At 37.2% G+C, this 17,911-nt stretch overlaps 1 protein-coding gene across 1 annotated transcript in view; it reads right to left on the bottom strand.

Moving 5' to 3' along the window:
- The window catches only part of ALK (ALK receptor tyrosine kinase), a 650,975-nt gene that overhangs the window by 45,242 nt on the left and 587,822 nt on the right, over nucleotides 1-17,911 (bottom strand). The window contains exons 12-15 of the mRNA XM_070957560.1: nucleotides 17,312-17,474; nucleotides 9,566-9,713; nucleotides 4,978-5,109; nucleotides 2,059-2,203 (exon numbers count right to left, since the gene is read on the bottom strand). Of these exons, the coding sequence (XP_070813661.1) occupies nucleotides 2,059-2,203; nucleotides 4,978-5,109; nucleotides 9,566-9,713; nucleotides 17,312-17,474 (588 nt within the window). The remainder of the gene's footprint in view (nucleotides 1-2,058; nucleotides 2,204-4,977; nucleotides 5,110-9,565; nucleotides 9,714-17,311; nucleotides 17,475-17,911) is intronic.

Genomic DNA, 17,911 nt, shown 5'->3' with positions numbered 1-17,911 from the left:
GTCTACATTTACATCCAGTACACAAGATCATTGAAATGTCTTCATTTGCTTTTGAACTGTCAGAACCTGCATATCCTTGTGACAATGTATTGGTGGCGACATGCTGGTGATGGGAAGGAATGTGTCCAAAGTCATTAAAACTTCCATTTACTCTTTCTCATACCCTGCTTTTTCTTTCCCAAAATAGGTGTCTGCTACTATGGTCAAGGTGATGGCTGTGACAGTTGCGATCAAAGCTCTACCTGTTTTTAACATACAATGGAAGAAAGAAAGAAAGAAAGAAAGAAAGAAAGAAAGAAAGAAAGAAAGAAAGAAAGAAAGAAAAAGAAAGGAGGAAGGAAGGAACTTGCATTGTTAGAGCTGCTATCATGACTTTTTTTGATCATACCCTGTGGGCCCATCTGTCTTCCAAACAACATGTGCTCAGAGAAGCGGTAGGCAACTGTTATCAGAAGCCAGATAAGTCTCAGAGAGTTTTTGCATTACCAGAGACAGAATGTTACACAGTCTGAGCACCTTTTAAATTCATATTTTGAAGGAGTTTGGCAATTAGAAAGGAAGAGTCAGGAAAGAAGCCTGGATTGAATAGAATATCTATTACATTAAAAATGGTTGTTATACTAGAAATAAAGACCATGAAACCAAGCTAGTGTGGATACCTGAATTGTTTGTAAGATCATTCTAACTCAGCACAGAGCCACAGAATAAATAGCATATATTGCCTTTACCCTAAGGTTACCAATTTTTTTACAATGAGAAGGACACAAATAAATTGAAGAAAAAAATATCATAAATAAAAGAAATATTCACCGAGAAAGAAGTGAGTCTAATGCATGCGTGTGTGCCATGTCGTGTTTCGGTAAGAAGTAAACAAAGCCACCTGCATGTGGCGCACTCTTGTGCATGGTGCACTCTCTCAAAACAATTCTCCTGTGCGGAACGCATGCGTCTCATAATTGCGTCTTACTGCACTGTACCGAGCCTTGATGAATCGTCATGTCAAATACAAACACGTCACATCACACGCAACGGATTGGCTCGGCATTGATCGAATACGGAGATTTACAGATTAGTCTTCAAATATCAAAAAGGAGGACATGTAGGAGGACACTTTTCGAGAGAGGTCAGAACTTACAAAAGAAGGACTGTCCTCCCTAAAGGGGGATGATTGGTCACCTTAATTTACCCCCATAATCAGCAACAGGGATTATTTTATTATTTTTAAAGATAAATTGCCCTTAAATCTTGCTCTAGTATTAGGAAGCTACATTAGGACTCTGAAAGAATAACAGGGCAAAAGATCCCCTTTTAAGGTATACATTTTTGCAGAAGCTTTTTAAAATTTTAATCTATATAAGGATAATTAAAAAAAACATTTAGAGGTGGATTGATTTGAAAAAGATATTTTTTCATCAATAACAGAACAGGATACATATATATTAAAATGATTTTAAATCTATTAAACTGCAAATACAAACTGCTGCTATATGCTGTAAGGATAAAAGATGGCTAATCTGTACTGAATAATCTTCACTCTGAGTTTATTTATTTTCAAATTCTGATATCACTCTGATTAATTGGTCAAAATATAATTTATACTTTTTCTGCTTCTCAAGCACTGTATATATTCAGAAGCATATCATGTTCTTCGAACAAATCTCATGAATATTTATAATTTGGGCAAAGTAACATGAATAATTCTGCAAAACGATATGGGAAGAAAACGACAGCTGTAGATTCTACGTTCCCACCAATAGTGCTCCAGCAATCCTTCTTCACTAATGTTAATGGCTGTGATCCAAATAATTTTATGAATGTACAAGAGAGAACCATATGGATAGTGGGAACCTAGTCTGATGAATTGTCACTGCAGCAGTCTGAGGACACCGACCGCTGCTTTTCCAACAGACAGCCCTTGTTTTTCAGGCAGCAGAAATAGATCAGCTGATGCCAAATGTGTGTTCTGACTGCTTGGAAATTCCTTTGTGGATCACAAGCCATGGCTTTTACACCATGTCTTTTGTTAAGCCCGGCAAAGAGGTTGGAACAATTTCTTACCTGCGGCTCCAGTTTTCCCATTGAACCCCGGAATAGACATATCATTCTCCAGCCTTTCATGGCTTAATACATAGGCTTTGGCCCTGTAGGCCCTGCCACCTCCTCCTGCTGCAATGATCAAGGGCACTGGCTTTCCGTTCTCGATCTTCAAAGGTAGAAATAAAATGAGAGTTTAATGGTATCAGGTGTGCAAATAATAAATGTGTCCCTTATGTGTAAGTTGTACTTCACAACCCCCACAGGGCTGTAGATTGATCTAAATTACTGTTGCATTTTTATGCACAGTGAACCCTTAATTTAACAAATCTTGGCTTAATAGATTTTGGATGCTACAAGCAAATTTTGTTTTTGGATGCCACCCACAATTTACAGATGTTTATTTTCTTTTTCAAAATAAACCAGACAGCAGTTGCTTCTGTGCCTGTACTGGCAATCTTGATGGGCTGGTATTTGTTGTTTTAGGTCTTCTGGCTTTAATTTTGAAGTGCTGCTACTGTGGCTTTAAAGGCTTCAAAGAATCCAATGGTGGGCAGAAAAAAATGCAATTTTAGAATGTATTAGTCAGTTCCCTAGTTGATCAATTTATAAACTGCCTCACTCCTCTGCAAACAATGCATAATGCAATACGGATAAAAATTCAACGATACATGATAAAACTACAACATAATAACAATCGCAGTGTCACTGGTGGCCACAGATCTGATTTCAGCTGTGGCCTTCTGGACTAGCCAGGCTTAATCATTCTCCAGATGGCTATAAGGTCCTTGCCCTGATGGCTAAGCTATTCCAAAGGATGGAAGCAGCCATTACAAATGCCTCTTCAATGCTCCCTTCAGTTGTACCTATTGATAAGAAGGTACTTTCTGCAAGCAGTCTCTGTTCAGAATTTATGAAGGATAAGTGGCTGCGAAGATACCCAGAGTCATGTAGATGATAACCAGTGCCTTGAATTATGCTCAGAAATGAATTGTAACCTATGTAGATCCCATAAAAATAGTATCACATGACTATATTGTCATGTCTTGTCTTGTAAGCACATGGGCACCCACATTTTGCACCAGCTGAAGTTTCCAGGGAGTCTTCAAAGGCAAGAAATAACATTTCAGCAATCCAACTGTGAAATGTCAAAGGTGTGCCTTTATTATGTCCACCTGGCCAAAACCCCTCCTGGTCACAGTCTCTACTGCTTTTTCAGTAGAAGTGATGTAACCAGGTAGTTATTTGGTTACAAGTCTTTTCTTTTTAACACACCCTTCAATACACACACCCTTTCTTTTAACATACCTTTCCATGTTTCTTAAGGGACGTGCATAAGCGCACCAACGTGCCTACCGTCCCTGTCCTACTGTTCCCAATTATATGTAATAATTCTATGTGTTTATCGCTAGGTTTTGCCAATTTATATCCTTTTTTTTTGTGCCAAAATTTTTTCATGTGTCCATGTCTGTGTCTACTTTGTTACTTGTTTTCTTATTTGTTGGCAAACAAACAAACAAACAAACAAACAAATAAATACTGAAATTAGTGTCACCTCAGAATTTGAACAAACAGCCATCCGGTCTTGCTTGGACTGAATCTGCCTCTCATTGTTTAGGCCCTGACAGTGTCTAAGCATTGGATCAGGACTTCTATCACATCTCTTAGCTCAGTGGAGAGAGATGTACTTGGATGTCATCAGTGTATTGATAATACCCTGCCATGTGCCAATAGTTGACAGCTTCAAGTAGATGAAAATCAAGTTCAGGACAAAAACAAGTTGCCAGATACATCAGACATTTTGAGCAGGCTGCTTTAATCAGCCTAGTCTCCCTTTGGAGTTGGTGACTCCAATTAGCCCACATGAACTTGAGGAAGTGATATGTATCCATGATTATAAGGCTAATGGAGAAGTCTTCTAGGTAGTATGTTGGTGGCCTACAGACTGTTCCAGATGTTTATGGTAAAACACAATCACTCTTTAGAGAACTATATTGTACTGAGAATCACTACCTTGACTTAGCAACCTTTTTTGTAATTATCCATTATGAGAACAATGATCTATAGCAGTGTTTCTCAACCTTGGTAGCTTGAAGATGGGTGGACTTCAACTCCCAGAATCCCCCAGCCAGCACTTCCAAGGTTGAGAAACACTGATCTATAGCATAACAGACAATAATAAGCTATAGCTGTTAGGATAAGTCTCTCTGTACTTGCAGAATTGCAGGATTTAAAATTAATTTAAAAATGCTATTTTTCATTTCAGTTAAAAACAATAAGCATTACTAATTTGCTAAGATTATAAACTGACTTGGCTGGCTATGTTTGCTGAAAACCTGTGACAGTTTTCTACCATTTTGAGTTGAAAACATAGAAAAGCTGTAATGCAAACTGTGACACAGGTATATCTTGGAATAAAAAAGAGGCAGGCAACCCTTAAAAACTCAAACCTGTTCATGTATAGTTTTCTTTGCAGCTTTTTACCTTGCATAAATTTTAAATATGGACCATGACACTTAAGACAGCCCTACTTTTCCCCCTCTATGATGAATTCCTATGTATTCCTATGAAGGAACTGCAATAACCCAAAACCTCTAAAAAGAGTTAAGGTTTTGGGCACAGTACTAAACTGAAATTATTAAGAAAAAATAGAAACAATGACTTTCTTGAGGCTGTGATAGAAGAAGGAAGGTGTGGAAAATATAGGAACCAGGGCTTTGCTTCAGGGTTTATATTCTTTCAGTTGTAGTTCCCCAAAGCCAGATTCCTAAAGAGCTACTCATTCTGTTTTTGACACCCTCAATTTTTCTGCTTACTTTTTCTTTAAATACAACCTAGTGTTAAAGAAATATTTTGTTTGGAAAAAAATCTCAAATTCAATCCTCTGCCTCCAAAAGAAGAGACAATAATCAGAATATAAAGTACCCCTTAACATAATAATACCTTAAATATGTACGTTGCACCTCCTCCTCCACCTCCTCCTCCTGCCCATTCTTGGATGCTTCCATTTGCTTTAATTTCATCTTCAACCACATTATTCTCTCCACGGCAGACTTTCTGTATGGCATGATGGATCTGCATATATAACCAGGTAAACAAATTCATATCGAGAAATCTCTTCTTGGCCCCCTCCGTGGAAACCAGAGCTATTGAACCTGTATTATCCCTAGCCTAATTCTTAGATTACACCTGGAGTAGAATGAAAAGAGTTCCAAAGTGAAAGAGCTGTCTTCTCTAATCCAGTTGTCCTCAGTTGTACTGGAACATTAAATTCTGGAATATTCAACCTTTGTTATCAAATTTACCATCTGGCTCTTTCAGACTGTGGCTGAATCCTCCTTTGCATAAGGAACAGTTTGCAATGAACTTAGTATGAAAAGGAGTGTGCTAGAGACTTTTACTTCCTGATAGGTTTTGATCTGTTGACTTTATTACAGGAAATATAGCATGATACACTAGAAAGCAATGAAATAAGACATTCTGCAGCAGAAGACTGAGGAGTCACCATGGGATGTACAGCATCAATTCATTCTGAGGCATGTCTAGAACAGGCCCAAGCCAATTGGCATGAAACTGATAGTAGGTTACAGGCATTATGAAATAGAAATTAGGTTCTTGCCTGGCTTTTAACTGTGCTAATTCGCTGTTTAATGTAATGATAAAAGTGCTAGGCAATTCCCTCAGGCAATGGTGTATTTTTATTTGCAAAGAGATGACTGAAAAACAACCCCATCTTCCTGCCAGTAGCCATTTGGTCTTCCTGAATATTTCAAGAGATTTTTCATCAAAGCTTAATTATTAGAAATTTATTTCCTAATGCACCACATTGCTCTACTGAGCTCAGAGAGGACATAAGTGGCAGAGTTATAAATGTTGGGTCTGTCATTCTGCTCCTTGGCCCAGCAAGAAGATCTTGCCTCCATCCTGGCTGTATTGGGAAACAGCACAGATTTTAATTTTATGTTGGCATGCTATCTGTTGTGAGACTTAGAAGTTCAGTATATTCTTTTCTAAAAGTAGGCTTGCACACTGAGGCATATGCTGTGTGTGGAGAAGTACTAATTAAAAATTGGATACTTTAGATTGGCTCACAGTCCATGTGGATGGGGATGTCTTACAAATATTGTTAATAAACTTTTATTGCCAGAATAGACACAGTGCAAATAAGGATATATTCTGTTTCTAGGGAACTTCTAACATACAGATAAGAAATTACCTGTGACTGGATGCATTCACTCCAGAGCCTATTCAGGGATTAGAACCAAACCTGTTTAACATTGCTAAAATGCTTACTTATATTCCAGCTTTTTTTCATGAATCTTAAAGTGACATACAAACCTGATTTTTCATGTTTGAGGGATTAGATTAATCCCACTCTAAGGATAGTGAACCCAATTTCCTCTAGATGTTTTGAACTACTGCTTGCCTAATTTTTGAACTGGCCATGCAGGTAGAAGCTGATTGTATTTGTGCTGTTTTTTAAATTGTTGTATTTTATTATATAGTTTTAAATTGCTGTTAGCTTCCCAGAGTCATGAATTTGTAATAGGCAACCATAAACATTTAAATCAATCAATCAAATTGGATCATTTATTCATTATAATCCATTATTCAGCCTCTGAACAGTGATCAAATAGCCACAGTATATTTATATACTTTCTTGAATGTTCCATCCATCTTATATGCTGCCCATCTCACCTGGAGGTGACTCTTTTGCAACTGATTGATTGCACCCCAAGGTATTTTGTAGCATTTTCAAAATCTGTAAGATGACAGGCATAGCATGGTGAGCCAAACCCTATCCCATGCCACAACATCATACATACAAAAGGGAGAGAACTTGGATTGTGATACTGCAATTGTGTTTATGCAGACTTTCACCCCTACTGCAGATGCTGCTGTAGATACTTGATGGCTGCCAAATGACTGAGAAATTTAATTCCTTGAAAATCATTACAATGAACTATGTCCATGACTTCATACTGTTCTTTGTTTATCCAAACATCTCTCTCTTATGGTTATCAAATAATACACAGGCAGGACTTGGTCTCTGCTTCAGATGTATTGTTTGAATACATCAGGCAATGCCATGTTGTTTAGATCAATTTAATCTATAATCTCTAAAAAGAAGAAAAGCACCTTTGGTCATGCTTCATGCTTCACAATAAGAATTTCAGACCAAAGACAGAAAAACATGCATTATTCTTACTCTGTAGCTTATATACATTATTAACCAGTTACAATAATTTAACCTTTACAAGAAGAAAAAGAGAACTGTACTAACTTACTAAATAAATATAACTTTTAAATTTAATTTGTTGATCATTAGGAGCTTGACTAGAATTGGTCCTTCAAGGGCCATTTGGTGTCATAAGAAAACATCTACTAGCTCCATCCAATTCACAACTGGAGGAGGGATGGCTAATCTAACAACATGACTCAAAGTTGTTTGATTAGCCATCTCTTCTCCAATTGTAACATCATAGTTGGGTTTCTACACACACACACACACACACACACACAGTATTTTATGTATAAATACTATGCATATGAAACACACTTCACAGCAAACACATAACTGATTACAATCCAATCAAGTTAAAACTACTGCTACTACTTTCACAAAGTCAATGCAATATCTTTGCCTCGATTACATTACCACTCAATAAATTCTTGTAAAGATTACAGTGGCCTGTAATTTAATGACTTCATATATTAGAGTACGCCGCAATGCCCAGATCACAGATAAAAAATAAGCAAAATTGTCTGGTTCTGAAAGGACAATCAACCTCTTGTATTCATTTATAAGAAGCATCAGGGAAATCTGAATAACAGAATAACAGAGTTGGAAAGAATGCTGGGGGTCTTCTAATCCAACCCCTTGTGCAGGCAGGAAACCCTATATCATTTTAGACAAATAGTTGTCCAATTTCTTCTTAAAAATCTTCAATATTGGTGCACCCACAATTTCTGGATTCAAATTGTTCTACTCATTAATTCTTCTAACTGTCAGGAAATTTCTCCTTAGTTCTAGATTGTTTCTTTCCTCAATTAGTTTCCATCCATTGCTTCTTGTCCTGCCTTCAGATGTATTGGAGAATAGGTTGATCACCCTCTTCTTTGAGTCAGCCCTTAGATATTGGAGCACTGCTATCATGTCAAGCACTAGTCCTTTTCATTACACTAGACATACCCAATTCCTGCAACAGTTCTTCATATGTTTTAGCCTTCAATCCCCTAATAATCTTTGTGCTCTTCTCTGTTTTTTTTCTAGAGACTCAACATCTTTTTTTATATTGTGGTAACCAAAACTGGATGCAGTATCTCAAGTGTGGTACTTACCAAGTGGTATAAAGTGGTATTAACACTTCACATGATCTTGATTCTATCCCTCTCTTAATGCAGCCTAGGACTCTTCTGACTTTTTTGGCAGCTGCAGCACACTGCTGGCTCATATTTAAGTGATTGTCCACCAGACTCCAAGATCCCTCTCACAGTGACTACTATTGAGCAAGGTACCACCTATACTACACATATCATTTGGTTTTCCTTGCCTAAATGTAGAACCTTACTTTTTTCACCATTGGATTTCATTTTGTTAGATAGCTATTTTTCTAATATTGTGCAATTAACCCTTGTCATGGAGACAGAACCCCCCATTTCATTTGTTCAGGTAGAGCATAAAGAATGACTGTTTGGATCTTAGCCATCCAAAAGATGCTCAAGACAAGATTCCTTAAAAATACAAAGAACAAAAAGCTGGGCATTTTCAAAAGATACCACTGAATATTTTCTGCATCTTGGCGTTCCCATGAGAAAAATAAATCAAAATTGAAAAAAATGTGCCTGAATCCATCATACTCATAACTCAGTTAAATCATTGTCCTATCATCTGTCGTCCTCCCCGCCGTCCCCCACAATTGCCTGCAGGAATCCAGCTGTCATACCTGGTGCTCTAGAACCAAGCAGGCTTCCAGTTTGTACACTAAGATGCTTCATCCACAATAATTCTTAAGATAGATGAGTTTTATTTACTGGGTAAGTAAAGAGCCAGAGCAATGGTTAGTACCAGCTTCTTGCTTAATACCCAACTCATCAGCAGTCACATCCATCCTGTCCCCTTCTCCACTAGACAGTTTACCCAGATGCCGCAGCAGCATTTTATACTAGAAATCAAATTCCCATTCAGAAGAACAGACTTGGCAAAAGGTGGACATCATTTGAAATCTCTGAAAATGCATTGCCTGATGTAACGATAGGCTGTGTGCAGTCAGGATGGCAGATGGAGTGATTGATCTACAGTGGCATTTGGCATAGAGCAGAGGAAATGTTTGTATGTGGGGGTACAATTGGATCAGAACAGGCCATTTTTCCTGGGCCAGATACTTTTGTTGGATGATGGGAAACCTATAAGAATAGGCTACAATCAATAGGACAAAGTCTGGGAAGCTCAGGATGCCAAGATTTTAGCAGCTGCACAGAAATGAGAAGAAACATCATTATAATAAATGGTGGAAGGATAATCACTTACACTGGGGCAAGCATCTTCTCCTTGTTGTCCCACCAAGATATATAAAGTATCATTCTTCTCGAGTGGAAATATTCCCACAACATTCACACCATGTGATCTCATCATACTGTTTTTCCCTTTGCCACCAGCTGCTCCATAGCCTGAGATGCTGCAGGTAAAAGAATAACAAAACAGAAAAAAAGGCAAAAAGTCATAAGAGAAATACAACCAGAATTATTTATTCTGACCACAGAATAACCTAGTACAGATTTTGTTTCCTGGGTTTGTCATTTTCTAAACTTTACATTTGCTTGACAACTAAGTGATACTTCTTTGCTATATCTTGGTCACAGGTTTAAGTAGCCCAGAATCTAAACTCCTTCAAGATGATTAGAAGTTGCCAAAGGATTTGCTGAAAACATTGGCTCCCTAGCTCCAAATAGCTCATAAAGTAAGTGTGTGTGTGTGTGTGGGGGGGGTGTTCTTGGAATCTGATCCGATTATGCTCATGTGTCACTTTCCATAATGCAAGCTATCATTCTTTAATAAGGCAGCAACTGACACATGAGAGGACATGATGGCCATGAGATAGGAGCTCCTGAACAGATGCTAGGAGGAGCAGGAGGCATTGAGCTGATTTTCAGCAGGAAACTGTAATGGCTAATGAGGTGCACTATTCAGCAAGGCAAGCTGGCAGGGCTAATTGGCAGCAATTAGGGGCCATATTTTTCTGTGTAAGAGTAGGTTTTGCATATAAGCAATAAAGTCAGGAACCCAGAGAGACGCTCTTAGTGCCTCATTCACCAGCTGTGAAAGAAGAACAGTTAGCTTCAGGTTACAACGCTACACATTTGTCAAAGCCTATAGCTACAAAGAGGGCATTTGTTCTGCCATCGATAACGCATGGCAAATTTGCACGGCTCCTATAGTGCCAATTATCATCTTGTTGGGATGAATGACAGTAGTTGAAGCAACAAGAATGTATACAATGGTGTTTTTGACAATATCTGGAGATACAAAAATGGGGACTTGTTTTGCAAAAGAAATCCATGCTTGCTGCATTATTATTATTTTGAGGGACACTAAATCATGGCGTAAGAAGCCAATTGATGGTCTTTTCTATGTCAAAGCAATTTGTTTGACTTGGGGCATGGACTGACTGCTATAGAATTTTTTGGGGGGAGGGGCTCTGAAAAATGTAGATAAAGAATACTAACAAATTGAGATCTTAACCTTTTTTTCTCTTGGATTGATTGCATATATTTCCTTGAGTTCTATTTAATTTTCTCTTTCCTATAAAGCACTCACCAGAGCAACAAAGAGCAAAAAAAAAAAAAAAAAAAAGCTGTTTAAAAATACATATTAAAAATGTAATTCTATTCTATTGTCACCATTAAATAGCAGGAATAAAATTAGTAACAGAACAGGCTGTGGTACTAAAATTAAAATTAAAAGTTAACAAATCTGGAAATATAAAAAAAAAATCCTATCCTGATGTAAAAAATAAAACAAGAATGGATCCCAGGTGCACAGTATCTTCTTTGGCAATGATGCATTTCAAAAGTGAGAATTTGCTGCTAAGGAACAGCCTTCAGGCTCTTCCCTAAGATGATAAGGAGTTGGATCTGAATATATCTAATTTTTACTTTTGTTGTTGCTGACAGAATGAATCATCTGTGCCATGACACTTCACTAATAATCAATCAGCCAAATGACAGAAAAAAGAAATTGAGGTGGGCACCAGTCCCAAGAGAAAGTGCTTAAGCCTGTGAGGACATGAACTGGACATGAATTATTCTGGAAAAGAATATATATTTTAAAAGTAGTATATAAATCTGCAGATGCTAGGAGAATTCTATGGAGCCTTCTTATGATGTCTGTCCTCAGAATTAGTTTCCTTTTGGCTCTTCAGGCATCCATGTGGCCACTCAATCAAAAAAAGTTATATTTAAGAAAAAGTTTAGATTTGGGGGGGGGAGAGAGAGGGGGGGCAATAGATATGGACAGGCAAAGGGACACATTTTAAACATCACCCAGGAAAACCTGTGAGAAGAAGCAGCTTCAAAACAGAGGTGATGGCTTTCAGCCAGAGAACTCTAGTGGTTGTTATAGATGGGTTGCTGGTTTCAGTCTAGAGAAAGACTACTGTAGAGAGTGATTCTAAAATGGATTAGGTATTTCTTGCACCATTGAAAGCTTCCTAGTTTATAAACAGTATTATACCTATAAAGTGACTTAAAGAGGAAGAGAACCAACATGGAACTAGTTTCAGAGGACCCTTGGTAAGGTTGAGGACAATGAAAGAGAAGATCAGACTCTTTACTTGTCAGAAGTCACCAGCTAGATGAAGGCATATTGTCAGTTTGCCTGACTAAAAAAGGAAACATTGCCCCAAACTAAGAAGGAAACCATTATAATTAAGGAACCCCATGGAGCTCAAGACCCTTCACAATACTGAAAATCATAATGTTCCTGCAGTTGGTGTTGATGTCTACTCATCTCCCCCTAGTTCAGTTAGAGATGAAAACCTCTATCAGCAATGAGAACTACTCCATTGTTTTTAGACAGACATAGATTATATAATAAGGGCAACACATGCATGCTGTGATGGTGGATGGCACCAGTGATGTCTTCACTCCAAAATACATCAGAATGCACATGACCCATAGCTGATTATGTTATTTTGCATGTCAGGTAGAAAAACTTCCAAGCATTTTGCTTCCAACAATGGCCTTAAAAATAATGCTTTCTTGCCCTTTCTTAACACTTTGAATCAGTCTTACTCTGGCTTAAGAAATGAAATGAAAGATGTGATTGAGCTGGAAACTGGGGAAAATGTCTCTGGTTTGCAAGGAGTCATTGGCGATGGGCTTTTCTTGGCCTAAACCACACACCACACCACACCACACCACACCACACCACACCACACCACACCACACCACTAAAACCCTAAATGGTTGTAGTTAAAAAAATAATCCTCTTCCTCCACTAACTTTGTAGAAATTAAATCTGCTTTTATTCCATGGCAATAATAGAATAAAGAAAAATCAAGGAGTAGGCAGCAAGTACAAATGCCTACTGAAATGCATCTCTCTCTCTCTCTCTCTCCCCTCTCTCTCCCCCCCTCTCTCACACACACCCCTTTGAAAATGTTAATATCACAAGTAGCCTATAAGTATAGCATGTGTCTGGGGAATTTCTGGGAATTGAAGGCCACATATCTTAAAGTTGGCAAGACTGAGAAACACTATTGTAGGAATGGATTAATTGGTGTTCAAAAGCATGGTGCTTATTGCCAGTAGATAAATCAAGTATCAGACTTTTCTATCAGACTAGATTCTATATGGAATCTAACTGAGCTCATTCTACTTAAAGATATACTAGACTCTTAATCTTAGAGGAAACCACCAATAAAATGCTCCACATGGACAATTTATTTCATATTCATTTAATTGTTCACTTTTTTTGCTCCTTTGTAAGGGATACCCCCCTCTTTTAAAAAAAAGCTCATTCATTTTGTCATATTTTAGCCAAAAATGAAATTCATCCTTTTCTCCAATGTCATACCCCACACCCCATCATGTCTTGATGTATTTTAAGGCCCAAAGAGCTTCAGCTGATATCATGCAAGGAACCAGGGCCAGCAATACCGAAGATCTAACAACAGAAACAATATAAATTGCTAGGGAAATTGACCCAAAGGAATGTTCTGATCAACTTAGCTAAGCCAATTGCAGTAATTTCTCTTAGCCAGAGATCTCAATCAAAGGAAAGTGCTTCCATGATATCCTAAATAAACTTCTATATCTGGTATTGTGCAACAGGCTAAAATATCTTGCAATATAGAGAACAAAACTTACAAGTCATCAATATAGTGTCTAGCTTTTTTAATGGGATGTTGTGCATTTTGTCTTTCATGTTTTAATGCTTTAATTCTGCTTATTTTAGAGACATGTTGAGTCAAAACAATCTACTTGCTAGTGTATTAAAGAATACAATCAGCCTTGGGATACTATTAAATGTTGTTTCTTCCCACAGCATTAACATTAAATAAATGAGACCTCTGTACATATAATTTAGTACTCTTCTCTTTTACATCAGGGCAATATTTTATATATACTCATACTACATGCCAACCTTGAAAAATTCTTCCCACCTGTTCTCCCACAGGCAAGTCATTCTTTTCTAAATGGCTGAATGAAACATTATTAGGTTTTTTTTTTTCATTAGCAGCAATTTTCCTAAAAATGGGCAGGTGAGCAGATTTGGGTACTTTTTCAATTCAATTTCACCAAGTTGTGTCTCAGCTGTTTAAACTACTATGGGCTAATTTGGGCACTGCAGGGAGCTTTATCTATGATCTATCTATCTATCTATCCATCCATCCATCCATCCATCCATCCATCCATCCATCCATCCTATCATAGAATATGCAGAAATAGCCCTTCAGAATAATCAGGAAGATGGAAGGTTTTCATCAAAATGACAAAAGCAAAATCATAGGAATTTCCAATGAATAGAGCAGTTCTTTAGAACCTCTCTGGATAAGAAGAGGATTAAAGATCACCCATGTGTACTCTAGACAACTGCTCTTCATGAGAAGACCACAAGACATTTTGAGTGCTGGGAAATGAAATAATCAGCCATCTTCCTCGTAAATATGGCAGCATCTTTAAATGACAATTCATTTGGAAGCCTTACTTTCTAATCATTTCTAAAATTACTTACCATCAACTTAAAGCTATTAGAGTCTTTTGAAATAACATATTGGAAAAGTCTTTATCAGGTAAGTTTATTTTCAACTCTGAACAAAAGAAAAATTAAATATAGTCTTAAGAAAAAGAATTTGAAATAAATAGCAAATAACTAAGTAGCATTTTGATCTAAGAAAGTTATATATGGATTAATGGTCCAGATAAATATGGAACATTGATTTTTATTATCAGATTTTGGAATTAACTATTAAAAAATAAACAATTTCTACTGAGATTTATTTTGGCTATCCAAGGTCGGAACAAAGATAAGTGATAATATTAGAAACTGGATGCTAGAGGTTCTAAGCAGAAAACAAAATACAAACCTATTTTGATATCAGTTAATACTGTGATTTAAAAAATAACAACAATATTTGATTGAAACTTAAGACTGTTAAGGAATATAAAGTTAGTTTAGTTGATCAAAATTAAAGGCATTTTCTGCAAAGGCATAATAATCCTTTATTTTGACATAAAAATGGAAAAGTTAATGTTTTAAGGAATTGCTTATAAATAAGGGATGTATACAGGATGAAAAGATATTTGTTTGTAACCTGTTAGGGTATGAAGAGTTATTACCTGTGTTTTCCCCAAAATAAGACCCGATCTAATTTTTGTGTGCCTCCAAAAGAGGCATTAGGTCTTATTTTCAGGGGAATTCTTTTCCACTGTTTTATCTTGCAGTGTTGGTACCAACAGCCCTCTCTAGTAGGAGCCAATGTGGCCACTGCCAACCCACTTCTTCTGCGGGCAATTGTCACCACTTGCGTGTGGCACTCCCAGCCTCTGTTTTACCATCCGAGGCCTTTCCTGATGGCAAAATGGAGGCTGGGGGGGGATGCTGCACACATCAATCTGGAGCTCATTTCTTAGCTGCAGGGTGAAACGGAGACTGGGGGGCAACATGCGCAAGTGTGGCAAGCGGCCATAGAAGAAGTGGCCCAGCAAGGCGAGGCAGGTGTCGGGGAGTGGGAGGCCTAGGTGCAACTATCCTAAGGTAAGAGGGTGTGGGGCATGTGGGGCAGCTCCACCCCCCCATCTCTGCCCTAGCTTGATTTTTACCCATGCGCCTCACCCCACCTTATGCAACCAGGTGCAATGGAGTGGGTGGGATCTTAACTAGGGCTTATTTTGGGGGTAGGGCTTATATTGGGAGCAAGCTAGGGCTTATTTTCAGAATAGGGCTTATTTTGGGGGAAACACGGTAGATTTGTTTATACCTGTTGCGAAGGTTGGAAGTCACTTCTTTATATATTCTTTTCTTTTTCTATATTCTTTTCTTTTTCTTCCTTATTCTTTTTTCCTGCACTTTCACTCTTTTTTCCATTCTCTTCTCTTTCTCTATGTTTAGTTTGTATTAATTTTACTATTGTAATTAAAATTGTTAATAAAAATTATATTTAATTAATGACAAAAGTAAAATCATGTCATTAAAATATTGTCTTACTCCTTCCATCCCAGTGCAGATCCCTTTGCAACATGTGGTACTCCTTGGTGACCTTGATGTTAGACAAGATTCCATTTTCTGTACAGTTTGGTTTAAAAATTCAGAATTTGGTAATACAATTCGAAGTTCAAAAATACATCATATGGCTATGGAAAGTACATTGTAACTTAGAATGTATTTTCAAAATATGTTTTGTATTATATGCATAAAACAGATACGTATATTTTGGAAGAAGAAAACCAGAGTTAAAATATCTCAGGTGGGATCAACTATATTAACTCATGTGGAAATGGCACAGTTTAGAAAATAAACTGAATCACACATGCCTACCCCAATCTTTTAAATTTTCCGATTTTTTTAAAATAATGCAGTGCTTTCATTTTTTTTTAAAAAAACCCAGCCGAATGTGATTCTCTTGGCAATTTTTTTTACCTACAAATGGGTTGAACTTAGTAGCATTGTAATTGTGCTTCTAAACAGTATAACAATTATACACTTCATATTGGATTCTGGCCAGCACTTTGGATTGAGTCAAGTTGGCAGCCCTTTGGTAGTTTCACTATTCACTGATATCTAGAAATTCTAATCCAGAAGTCATCAACTGTTGTGAAATAACGAATCTGACAATTCCCCTGCCCCATAAATACACATATAGAAAAGGAGAAAATTACAGAAAACTACAAAGATATTACAAAAGAAAACCTTGGAGAGTTCTCAATTTGTTGCAAGATTTTGATCATTTCCTAACTCCTTGCTCTGGATTACACCATAAACTTTTAATATTTATTTAATTATAATGGGATGAAAAAGATTTCTTGGAATTGCCAGAAGTGTTATGGTATCCTTGGATACTGTGCTACCACTCCCATAAGACTAGATGTTTCAAATTTAACTGCACAATTCTCTCCTTAAACTATGATAGAAGGTTTACTGCTCTACTCGTACTACAGCACGGATGTGAGAGTTCCTTATGCCATTTCATACCTGCTATAATTGTAAATGCTAATCACAGCTCTTAGACATGGGCTCATCTGCACAACAGGCTAATTAAGCTCTTTTAAATGGAACTGGCCAAGGATAAAATCTAGGGTCATTAGTTCACCCTATATTTTTCCAGAGTAAGGATTTTTTCTTTCTTTCTAGTCCCTGAAATAATTGATAAAGTCCAGTTCTGCCCTTTGAAGGCAATGGGGAAATTTCTTAGTCTCTTCATTTTTTCACGTTTCAAGGCTTAGCAAAGTTGAGGGAAAATAGATTTTAGAGATAAAGCTCTGCAGATTTTAGAGATCAAGTTCTGCAGATTTTCTGCCAGCTGCCAGCTCATTTTTTTAACATAGTAACTATTGTAAGAAACAAATAGATTATGACTGAGTACCTTTCAGTTTTCTTTCCTCTTGTCTTTCCATATCACTTTTTAAATATATACTGTATACCGGTGTATATATATATAGCAGTCTTAGAGTAGCAACTGTCTTGCTCATATTATTCTGTAAATCAGTCTGGGAACATTTTAGGGCTGAAGAATAGGATATCAATGTTTCAATGAATAAGTAAAAGAAAGCTCACCTGTATATATTGTCTGCAGGAACTCTCCATATCTGTACACCAGGAAAATGTTCCTCTGTTCCTACCAGTACACTGAAATTAGAGATCCTATAGGCATCATTGCACTGGGTCTGAGTAGGCCCTTGTGATCCAGTGGCACCACAGGTATTAAACACCCAATTATCTGAAAGAGACACGTGCAAGTATATCCTCAGTATTAAATAGGTGGCATTTAATATCCTCAACTGCATGCCAACAAACAAAGAATCCATATGACCCTCTTTAAAGAAATAAACTTCACATTCAATTGTTCCAATATGCCATGTACTCTTATTGTCAGAAAAGAATCAAACAAAGAATCCCCCCTCTCTTGCAAAGCACAAGCAGAATAGATCTGCTGGTAGGAGCAAACTTGGGGGAACCTTGAGATTTGAAGGAGAAAAAAAAATTGTAGGAAAGAAACAAAAATGAGAGATAATCCCAAAGGAACTCAATAAGGTCTGAGTATCTTCAATAGATATAGAGTAGAAAAAAATCACAGAGAGAAAACTGAAGGAAAACGGAATGGAGTAGAGGTATACAACAGACTCAATTCTAATATAGCTTAAGCCAACCCTTCAT

The sequence above is a fragment of the Pituophis catenifer genome, unplaced genomic scaffold, assembly GCF_029215685.1.
Source record: "Pituophis catenifer annectens isolate HBS135680 unplaced genomic scaffold, rPitCat1.0.hap2 SCAF_1, whole genome shotgun sequence".
NCBI lineage: Eukaryota > Metazoa > Chordata > Lepidosauria > Squamata > Colubridae > Pituophis > Pituophis catenifer.
Note: the sequence above shows the minus strand (reverse complement) of the source record. Positions and strands in the feature narration are given on the sequence as shown.